The sequence below is a fragment of the Pinus tabuliformis genome, chromosome 9, assembly GCF_031772625.1.
Source record: "Pinus tabuliformis cultivar Carrire ecotype Pingquan chromosome 9, CPIR1, whole genome shotgun sequence".
Classification (NCBI taxonomy): domain Eukaryota; kingdom Viridiplantae; phylum Streptophyta; class Pinopsida; order Pinales; family Pinaceae; genus Pinus; species Pinus tabuliformis.
Window position 1 is genome coordinate 835,542,990 of NC_142307.1, and position 11,662 is coordinate 835,554,651.

Below are 11,662 nucleotides of genomic sequence, written 5' to 3' on the forward strand. Positions count from 1 at the left end.
TATAGATATCTCATCGGTTTAGGCTTCATTAAAAGTGAAGCGGATGTAAACCTATATCATATCTTGGTAGAAGGTAAATTGTTGATTATTGTATTATATGTTGATGATTTGATTTTAACTAGTGATGAGAAGCTGATCAAATCTTGCAAGGAGGACCTTGTAAGAGAGTTTGAAATGAAGGGCATGGGTTTCATGCACTACTTCTTCAGATTGGAAGTATGGCAAGGTGATGGGGGAACTTTTTTTCCTTTATGGGAATTATTCCAACAAGATACTTCAAAGGTTCCGCATGGACAGTTGCAAACCCATGGAGACACCTTGTTACGCAGGCAAGTTCCCTATGTGGATAGAGGCAACCCCTCTAGCCTTAGAGTGGGTCTAGTCACAGAAAAGACAATACCAAAGAAAATTTCATTAGAAATTTGATGTCAGGAAGGCCTACCTTCAAATCATCGTTCGATGAAGTCCCTGTTGTGTTGCTCCAACTCTCGTTCTTCTAATCACTTGTACCTGAAAACAACATACAGAACACAACCACAAACATAATAGAGTACGACAAAAACAATCTACTTAAAGAGTCAAGGAGCTTCAAGCTATCACTACGCAATTCGACATAAGATATAGGAAATAAGCTATTGATTTGTATTAATGTAAATTGAAGTAAAACTTACAACCAAGCCTTGACGTCGTAAGTCTCCTTGAAGGGTCCTGTCAGCATGTCTCCACAAGCATTCACTCATGAACTGTCTCCCAAAAGGACAAACAACTCTCTCTCCTACCCAAAAGGCTAATGCTAGAACATTCTTACAATCAAGCCAACTCCACTCAAAACCATCCCAAGCTAAGTTATATAAGAGGCTACTTCCACACTCTAGCAAAACTCTCTACTTCTACTGCTGAATTCTTGAACTCTGAAGCTAGATGATCTCAGTCATGGAGGAAGTATTTATAGGAGGAGGAGCTTCCATAAGAAATGGGAGAAAGAGCTTATCCCTTTGAGAGGTTTCACAAAAGGTGGAACAACCATCCCAAAGGAGAGAGGCGAGCTCATCTGGTCCAACAACCAACCCTAGGACCGCCCATGAAGCTGTTACACTTCGAAGCTTCGACGAGTTGTTTAAAAAACTTGCCAAAAGTAGATCGTCGCGAGTGCAACACAGAGATAGAGCAAAGACTTCGCTAGGGCTAGTGAAATCTTGGCCATCTTCACGGGTGGAACAATTGTTGTCCTGTGACGACCCAAAAACATAGGTAAAAAAGGGTCTGCTCGAGGAGTAGTGAACTGAGGTATTCTTCCTGAGATGACAAGGAAGACATTGACACATAATTTGCAACATGACACAAGGCAGATGTCAATAACATGGACCGGCAGTGTCCGGGATCAGGGAATGTGGGGTCGGTGACAAATTACTATGTAATAGATGCCCCATAAAGCATGAAGGCTGAGAGAGTGGGAGGGGTGAAATGCTTTATGAATCCATAACTGAAACAGAACACCATCACAGAGAACCTGCAAATGCAAGTACAACTGATATCTCTGATACATGAGTACATAGTGAAAGGAAATACATGTGTATAAGGCATGGGCGTAGCCATCCAGAAGATAAAAATAAATGATCTGTGGTGTGGATGTAGCCATCCAATCAAAAGGACCATATGAAAGACTCAAGTATGGTCGCAGCCATCCAATCAAAAGAGTCAAGTATACAATCATGAACCAATCCGTGCAACCTGGACTTCTGTAATCTGAGCCCAGGGTCTTGAATCCCAACCAAACCAAGGTACAACTTCTAATATGTGAATAGATGTGTTGAAGTCGAGCATACTGGAAAATCGCTTGATTACCGGTAAATGATGTAAACCGTTAACAAGCGCGAGAGAGACCACTAGTAATGTCAATGGTTCTCAAGGTACTGTTAGTAAAATCCACGAAGTGTGAAGAATGATCTAAAGTTGAACGCCTGTGAAATCATCCAATCAAAGGCAAATAATGAAAGCCTGTCGTCGAATGCGAAGAACTTGCCATTAAGGCATGCAAGCTCCAAGGTACCAGAAAGGAGTCTCTAGATTAACTTTGTGGATAATGAGTTGAAGTCGATAGGAAGCAATCGGTCGAAGGAGGGCCATAATGTTTCCCACATCATAGATGCGAGACAAAGGAACAAGATAAATGTGGATGAGATAGAGAATCTAAAGAAGGTGTGTAAGGATACAAACTACAGAAGGATTAAGCTCTTGAACATATTGGCGACACGACTCCGGAGTTTGGAAGCATTTTGGTACCAAGGGATCAAAGGTCATGATGATGCAACAAGGATTAGATGGAATGAGGCAAAATGGATAACCCAAAACCTGAAAGGCCAATGATAAAGTGAGGATATCCCAACTCGACACGAAGTAGAAAGAGTGTCGATGTTCACGAGAAACAAGCTGCCGTAAAAATTAATACAACCAATGGAATACTTCCAAATTTTTCCCCCGCCATTTCTGGCGAGTACCCCAATTATTTTTGAAACACAAGCTTGAAGGGGATAGCATATGCTTGTAATGTAAGTTTGTACTTCAGAAAAATCTGACCTAATAAAGTTTAACGAGCCCTAGCAAGGAGAAGCTCGGTCTTGTCATGGTGACAAATCCAATGTCATCAGGGTTTAACAAGTCCGACATAGGTAAAACTCAGAGTCTTTTTCATATTTAGAGAGTTTGAAATAATCACAGAAAAGAAAACTCCAAAGGTCCCTTTTTGTAAATTTTTCCCTCAAATCTGAAAAGGTAGAAAATAATACCCAAGGGAACCTATTGACCATGATAGATCAAAACATACCTTTTTTGTAAGTAACATATCCTAGTCCATAAAAGGGGTAAACATATACTGGGTAGATGACGCTTCACAACCTTTAACGAGTTCAAAGCGACAAGAGCTCAACAATATTTTCATGTTTCGAGAGTCATAAAAGTGCTTAAATATGATTCTAAAAGGGACTTTTTTGTGTTTTTACTGAGATTGAAAAAGTACAAAATACAACTCGTAAATCATCACCAGAGTACTTGGAACCTATCACTGCACAAAAAGCAAGTGTAAGATCTGTTTTTGATGTAAATATGCATAAAATATTCAAAAATAGACCTAAAACCCTAACCTAAAACCCTAATTTGCCAAAAAGAGCTTATAAAAGGGCCAATTGGTAAAAAACAATTCACTTTTTACTTTTACCTTGGAGTGGAAAAAATTTACCCTTGTGCACTTGCGATTTCGGCAATCGATTGGAGGAGTTTCAGAAGCTTGTTCACGAATCTGTCTGGTCCATGTAGGCACCACATATTTTTCCTGCATTTTTAGACATAATGTATCTTGTTTTTGAAGTTTTTAGTCGTGATTTAGAGGAGGTTTGTAGATGGGAGTGTCTGCAATGGTCGGCATGGGTTCCCAGCTCGGGACCGCGAAGAGCCGGATTTTCCAATGGAGGGAAAATAAGCTCTTCGCGACTGTACACCAAACAGTCATGAAGAGCCCTAATTTTCTAAACTGTGGATTCCAGCTCAGCGCACCTGTTTGAAAAATAGGTTCGATGAGCGCCGAGAACCAAAATTCCTCAAACTTTAAGCAATTTCATGGGGTTTTAGCACAATAATGCCATTTATAATTGAATGTTTGTGTGTTTGCAGGGAGAAAATCATGGTGATTGAATGGAAAGAGTGGGAACATAGCAATGATGATGAGTTGGCCATGGGGGATCCAAATTGTTTAGATGTGCTTAAGAATTGCGGGCTTCTATAGTTTTTCATGGTGCCATGCCTAAGAGCACAACCAGATCTACTCCAATATCTCGTTGGAGCATGGGATCCCAATGAAGGGAGATTCAACAATCCAAGGCAAGAATTAGAAATCGATGCCACCAACATCTATTTCCTGACAGGGTTATCACAGAGGGAAGAAAGGCCCCGAATGACAGGTACTCGGATCACAAGAAAGACGATGGACATGCTCATCAGAAGGATGTGTCCGGAGGCCTAGAAATCAGACATGGGAGGAAAACTAAAGATAGAAACAATAGCTGACTTTTCCTGTGAGTCCTCGTTTACACCATCACTAGAGCAGATGGTTCGTAGGCCCTGCATGAGGCCACTAAGACTCAACTCCGTCTGGCCGCTGAATACCTAAACCCCAACATATTCAATTGGGCAAAGGTAGTATCAGACAACCTCAAAAGGAAATTGACAAAATGCTAATGAGGTGATATCAAATAGTTTGGGTATGGCTCAATCCTCGTACCGTTCATCCTGGAACAACTTCCCATCTTTCAGAGATAGGAAATGGTCGTGGCAAGGCCACCACCATGGGAGCCACAGATCACTCGCTGGGCTATATTGATGTCTCGAGGAGGCAACGGTCAACAGATGTCGTGGAGACCATAGTTCTTCGAGTGGCTAGATCGCCAACTTGTTGCTGCAGAGTACTGGCCATCTGCCAGCACTAACTTCAGAGGTGATCCAGACCTAGTACTTCCTCCTGGGGAACACTGGGATGATAGAGGTAACAAACTCATTTTTTGATTTTTAAAGAGTTTTGTAATTTTTTATGATATTTTTTTTATATATATGTCCTAATCATTATGTTTCAATCTTACAGATGTTGGACCAGAAAGACCTGCAGGTTTGTCTCCCATTGCTTGGAGAGTCGAGAGGGAGTTCGAGCTACCTCCTCCTAGTGGAGACGTGGAGGATGAGATTGCCCGTGACTTGGAGGGCTTGACAGAGGGGATCCTGGATTACACAGGATTCAAGGATGTCCCTCGACAGTACCAACGACACACAATAGGGGTGTTGAACAGGATCCACTGACTGCTTAGACGTGTTGTCCGAGCAGTGGTGTGCTATAGAGAGAATCACGCAGATTAGACCCCTAGGTTTATTTTCTGCAATTTTGAGAGACATGTTGTCTCATGATGTAATCTGAACACATATTTTTTGAACACTATGATGTGCAACACATGATATATATATATATACATACCTATGTTCTGCTTTACCAACTTATTATGTCTCAATGTTTACTTTTACAAATGTCACAAATGTCTATCCAACACATGATTTGCCAATGCATCTGTTAATGTATCTAGTATTCTAGTAATATGTTGATATGTAATGAAATAAAAATTCCTTTCCAGTAAACGAACATGTAAATACAACCTTAAAATATGAGGATTTCTAACGGAACAATGCTCGTTGAGTTGGGGAACAACAAGCTGTGAATCTAGATTTACGATCAAAGCGCAAATATTGATGGTAACAACCTCAGTCAATAGCTCAATAACTGCACTATATTCAGCAACATTGTTCATAGTACATCCTAGACAAACACCTTGGAGATCTACCAACTCACCATGAGGATCATAAATAACCCATGCCACGGAGGAAAGATTCCAAGTACTGCGACAGGCACCATCAACGAAACTGACATATGTTGCGACAGACATTTGCATTAGAAGAAAAAGGATGCAATAAGAAAAAAATGCTTACACACCAAGCCAAACAAGTACAAAAATGAAAACACACTTATGTACACAGAAATGCATGAAAGACTCATGCATAATACTTCTTGAGATAAAGGCCATTTCAAGGCTTATCTAAAGGATTGCCTTCATAATCAATCAGCTCATAGGCACCTTTTTGCAAAACATGTTTTATAATGTAGGGCCCATGCCACATGGGTTCGAATTTTCCTACCCCAAGCTTATCATGAGCTTGATCATACAATAGGACTAAATCCCCTTCAATGAAGGAACATGGGTTGACTGTCTGATCGAAGTGAGATTTCACTCGTTTCTTCTGTGCCTCAATGACCAATGAAGCAAGTTGACGAGTCTCATTAAGTTGTTCTAAATAAAGAAGACGCTCCTCCACCGGAGTGGTATTCGGCAGTAATTCGATAGCTAATTTGAGAGAAGGAATTTCACATTCAATCAGAAGGGTAGCTTCCAGACCATAAACAAGCTGAAATGGTGTAAATTCGGTAGCATCCTTAACCGAGGTTCGGTAGGCCCATAGAGCTGAAAACAACATCAAATTCCAATTGGACCTATGCATTCCAATGGTACGCTGAAGCATGGTGACCAACACTTTGTTCACTGCTTCGACTTGGCCATTGGATTGGGGGTAATATGGCATCGAACTATCGTGATGCAAGCCCAACTGGGTTGCCAACTCAGCCATCATGTAATTACGAAAATGAGAGCCATGATCTGTGACGATGGCCTGAGGGACTCCAAACCTGGAAATCACATGATTGAATAGAAATTGAGCAGCTGTCTTACCGTCGTTAGTCAATGTAGGCATCGCTTCGACCCATTTTGTAAAGTAATCAATGGAACGATGATATACCCATGCCCCCTGGCCGAGTGAGGGTGATAGGTCATAAAATCAATGCCCCACTTCGCAAAAGGGCCAACGATAATGACAAGATGCAAAAGAGAAGGTGGCGCATGCATCTTGCGCTAGTAAATTTGACATGCATGACATGAACGGCGACAAGAATGCAATCCTTGAAAATGGATGGCCAAAAATAACCTGCACGAAGAATCTTCTGAGCAGTGGCATAACCGTACATGTGACCGTCACAGGTGCCAAAGTGACAGTCATTTAAGACTTTCTTAGCTTCCTCGAGGGTTAAACGTTGGCGGAGAATAGAATCAACTCCGACATAGTACAATGTGTCTCCAATAATACGATATGGTTGAGAATGATGGCGAATGCGTCGCCGAGCATCCTTAGACAAGTTAGAGCAAAATGAAGATGTCTGGAGGTAAATGATGATGTCACTGTACCAGGGATCGAGGGTACTAATCAAGAAGAGCATATCGTTCGGAATGCGGTCCTCTATTCGAGAGGGAGCAAAAGCAGATGGTAAGGAGCAAATCAACTCAGCGAAAACCAGTGACTTCTTAGATTTGGCAGTAGTGAACTCCAAATCAAACTCCTGGAGGATAATGATCCACTTGGAGTATTTTCCCCCCAGTAATTGACGTGACAAAATATATGTCATTGGGTTGCAATTAAAAATCACGGTTGTGGTACGCAACAAAATGTAATGACGAAAACGTTGAACAACCTGAACGGCTGCCAAGGCCAACTTCTCGACATAAGCATAGCGAGTCTCGATGTCAAGAAGGTTGCGGCTAAGATAATATATGACATGCTCAGAACCATCATCATCGTCCTGTACCAGAACCATGCCAATGGTACTATCAGTGACAACTAGATAAAGCGAGTAATCATGGTGATAGTTAGGTGGACGCAACAAAGGAGCATAAACAAGAAGGGTCTTGAGTTGCTCAAATGACTTTTGGGCAATTTCATCCCAAATGAATGGAATGTCATGCTTAAGCAGACATGTATAACCTTTAGCGACCTTGGCATAGTTAGGGATGAAACGACGCAAGAAATTAGCCTTCCCTTGCAAACTCTGCAATTGGTGCAAAGTAGCAGGAGGCGGGAGATTCAAAATAGCTTCGACCTTGAGTGGATTGAGATGAATACCCTCCTTAGAAACAAAAAACCCAAGGAGTCTTCTAGACTCAACGCAGAAGACACATTTGTGTGGATTGAGACAAATGTGGTAATGTATACAGTGAAGAAAAATCTGATGGAGGTGGTCCGGATGGTCTAGGCATTTAGCTGAATGAGCAGGAAGATCATCTAGATAAGGCTAAACAATGTGTCTAATATCATGAAAAGCATAGGAAATTTCTCTTTGGAAAGTTTCACTGGCATTCTTCAGACCAAAATGAAGCTTTTTATAAGCAAAAGTACCCCATAGATAGATAAGGGCAGTCTTGTGCTGATCAACAGGTAAAATATTGATATGGTTATAGCCAGAGAAGCTGTCCATAAAAGAGAAGATTTCACTCCCAGCATAGTCATCAATAAGCTAGTCAATAAAGGGAGTGGGGTAGTTATCTTTTGGACATGTGCGATTAATATCACGATAATCAACACAAACTCGAATAGTGCCCTGCTTTTTAGTCACAGGGACAATGTTAGAGACCCAGTCTGTCAATGGAATAGGATAAATGAACCCAACCTTGAGAAGTTTTTCAACCTCTCCTTTAATGGCAGCTGCCTTTCTTAGGTGCATGGGATGTAAATGTTGACGAACTGGCTTCGCATTAGGATACACAGGTATATCATGCACCACAATACTCAGATCTATACCGGGCATTTCTTCATACGACCAGGCGAACACGTCGTGAAACTCTCGGAAGAAACTAGTGTAAATCTCGATCTCCTCGGGAGTACAAGTTACTCCAATGTGAATATTTTTGCCAACCCTTGGTTTAAGAGAGATGTCGATAGGCATGGTTTGCATGATATTTCCTATATTCCCTTCAGAAAAGACCTCATGAGTTAAGATGGGCATCTGAAGCAGTTGAGAAGGAACATGGGAAGCAAAATCATCTAGACAGGAAATCATTGCCTCAAAGCCAGGAAGAAACAAGGAACGATGATGACTATCGAACCAAGGAGGATCCTTAAAAGACAAAGTTTCAAGAATAGCCTCATCAAAAGGAACGTCTCTTGCAAAGGATCAGGAGAAGCAATATCTCCAAGCCAAGGGGATTGCACATACGTGTCAAGAGATCTACTCGAAGGAGTAGAGATAGAAGAAGAAATTGAAGTTGAGACGATTTCAACATAGTTAAGTTCAGCAGGGCTCAACGGCATAACATCACCCCAATAATCTACCCGATCGAGGGGAGGAATCACCCAAGGATCAGGGTTAACAGAGATCATATTAACGAAGGCGACATTAAGAGGTGGGAGCGGAAAAACACCCATGAGGGTAGGAGATTTAAAGAGCCTGACGCCCACACTCTCATAAGGGATACTGGTATGCTCCACATATGGAACATTGCCTTCCATGGAAGAGGAAGCAAAGAAGGACAATTGATCGACCGTAACAATTTTCCCTTGGTGAGGAAAACGGAGTACGCGGAACAATGAAAAAGCAACAACATGCATAACATACATCCAACTTTGACCCAGTAGAAGGTTGTAAGTTAGATTGGCATCGACAACCTCTACTTTGACGTTGATCATCTTGCCTTCCAAGGTAATAGGAAAACGCGGAGAATACCAAATAGATGAGAATCTCTTCCATCAAACGCCTCCAGGGTATTTGGGGATTGACCCAAAGATGGAGAACCAATGGATTTCCAACAAGCAACAAACATGATGCAAGTCGAGGCTCCTTCATCGACAATAGTATGATGGATAGTCTTTGAGTTAATAACAACCTGGATGAGAAAAGAGATCTGGTGAGGCAAACACGACACATGATTTTCAAGATCGAAAGTAATCAACTCAAAATCGGCCGGATCAATTCCACCGATGGCGGATAGTAATGAATTCAATTGGAGAGGACAACTCTGGAGAACCTCCAATGTAGACATAGCCGAAGGAGCTTGGGCTAGATCTTTGATAATGCTATAGTGCTGTGCAACACAAGCATTGGGATTATAGGAACATTTCTGAAGAATTCCTTTAGCAGGTGGTTGAATGACAAACTCATTACTAGGCCTTTTAATATGAAGAGGGCTAGAACTGGACGGGGGAACACTAGAAGGAACTTCAAGTTCTTTCCTGGTCGGCGGAGCATAAACTTTCGATCGAGTAGACATGTGAATAGGAATAGTCCCGACCATAAAGACTTGAGAACCATATGAGGGAGAGGATTGAGGTTGGTCCACCATTTGAGTTTGCTGGGAAGGAAAAGGTTCTTTAAGCACAACAAGAATCCTTGAAGTCCCCTTAAGAAAACGACTTACCTCAGACCGTCGAGGACAGTCTTTAGTGAAGTGATCCTCATCACATATAAGACAAGGATACTTAGGTTTGCGTTTAGAACCATCATCGGTAGGAGGCTTAGGACTTTCTTTCTTTGGCGTGTTAGATGTATTTTTACCTTTCCCTTTCTTCTTATCCTTCGAATTTTTCTCTGCCGTGTTGCACTAGACGGTGTTAAATTCTGAGGTTTTCCCAGGTTTGGATGGAGACTGAGAAGAAGTTTTAGTAGAAGCAATGGATTTTTTCTTCGCAGGAGTCATGGAATACTTTCGAGAAGACTGAGCGATGGAACCAATAACACCATCGACAGAAGGTGTCGGTGGAGCTTTAGAAGTTCCGGGTCGTGGAGCATCGGGAAAGACATCATAAAGCGTGCCAGATTGGGAATATACCAAATCAAGATATTGAGCACACGTGATGGCTTGCTCTTCAGTAACGCATGCCCCCATAGCAATATCTCTGCCTATTAGATCGACAAAAGAGGTAGTGAACCAATGAGTCAATAACTGATCAGGAATCCAGAACCTGATCAAATGGCGACACCTTCTCCATTCATGAATATGATTAGAGATGTGGGTAGCCGTGTCCTGTTTCAGAGAGGTAAGAAGATGCGTTCCCATTTCATAGCAAATTGATAACTAAAAATGCGTAAGGAATTCCATCGCGAGAGAGTTAGAATCTTGGAAAGTCCCACGATCGAGTTCAATGTACCATTTTGCAGCGGAACCAGTGAGAGTCCTTTGGCAAAGATAGAGATGAAAAGAATCGTCAAGCCAGGAATTGGATGAACACCAAAGGTGATAAGTCATGACATGTGCTTGGGGATCTTCTCGAGACTTTCCTTCAAACTTAGGACAGCCACCAAGGATCTTGGTTGGAATAGGTGGCCAATATGGATTATGAAGTGTAGGATCATTCGTCAACTTCGACACATCGGGCAGTTCCAAAGTCGCAGGAAAAGTTAATTGAGGATTGAAAGACATCATGGGTCTTTGATAAGGACTAGTGTTAGGGTTCCAACCAGGGTCTTGTTGCCCCCATGGATCTTGTCCCGGAGGATTTTTTCCGTAAGGGTTATAGTTGGGCGGATTGAAACCATACCCTGGTTGTTGACCTGGATTTTTACCTCCAACAAACCATTGAATACCATCTTGACCAACAGGGGCAACATATGGCTGCTGAAAATTATGATAAGGATTAACCTGAGGTTGTTGATAGTTCTGATATGGATCCCTGAGGTTACCCTTGGGGTTGCTGAGGTACTTGAGGACAATACTGAAACTGAGGCCCAAACTACAGCTAGGGCCTAGGTTGTATCTGATAAATAGGTTGAGCTTGGGGACTGGCTTGAGCTTGAGGTCTAGGTTGCATTTGAACACAAGGTTGACTAATAGCTGGATTGACCTGACCAAAAGGTTGTCCTTGTTGAGCAGCAAGTTGGCCTTGTTGGAACTGGGGTTGACCTAACTGACTAGAAGGTTGTCCTTGCTGAGCAGCAGGTTGGCCTTGTTGGAACTGAGGCGGACCTAACTCACCAGAAGGTTTTCCTTGTTGAGTAGCAGGTTGGACTTGTTGAAATTGAGGTTGACCTAACTGACTAGAAGTTGGTCCTTGAGATAATGGAGGTTGTCCTGAAAGAACAAAGGATGAACCTATTTGGGCTAAAGGTTGTCCCTAAAAGGGTTGTCCTTGCGAGCCCAAGGGTTTCCCCTGTTGAATATAATACTGACCTACCGAGGCATAAGGTTGTCTCTGAACAGGTTGTCCTTGTGAGCCGTGGTAAGTAGTGTGATTCTAGGAAACTGAAGGTGGAATTTGA

At 42.0% G+C, this 11,662-nt stretch overlaps 1 protein-coding gene across 1 annotated transcript; it reads right to left on the minus strand.

Annotated features, from left to right (window-relative positions):
• Positions 1–6,412: 6,412 nt before the first annotated feature.
• LOC149151382 (uncharacterized) lies at positions 6,413–8,356 on the minus strand. The gene is made up of 2 exons (XM_089443141.1): positions 8,081–8,356; positions 6,413–7,216 (listed from the first exon to the last, which is right to left on the minus strand). Exons 1-2 carry the CDS (start codon positions 8,354–8,356, stop codon positions 6,413–6,415), a joined length of 1,080 nt encoding a protein of 359 aa, XP_089299267.1.
• Positions 8,357–11,662: the final 3,306 nt, after the last annotated feature.

Bases quoted from the DNA above. Each gene is read 5' to 3' on its own strand.
- LOC149151382 (XM_089443141.1), bottom strand. From the start codon at position 8,356: ATGCCTATCGACATCTCTCTTAAACCAAGGGTTGGCAAAAATATTCAC. The intron at 7,217-8,080 runs GTTGGGTTCATT...GTTCTGGTACAG, and splicing joins AGGTTGAAAAACTTCTCAAG to GACGATGATGATGGTTCTGA.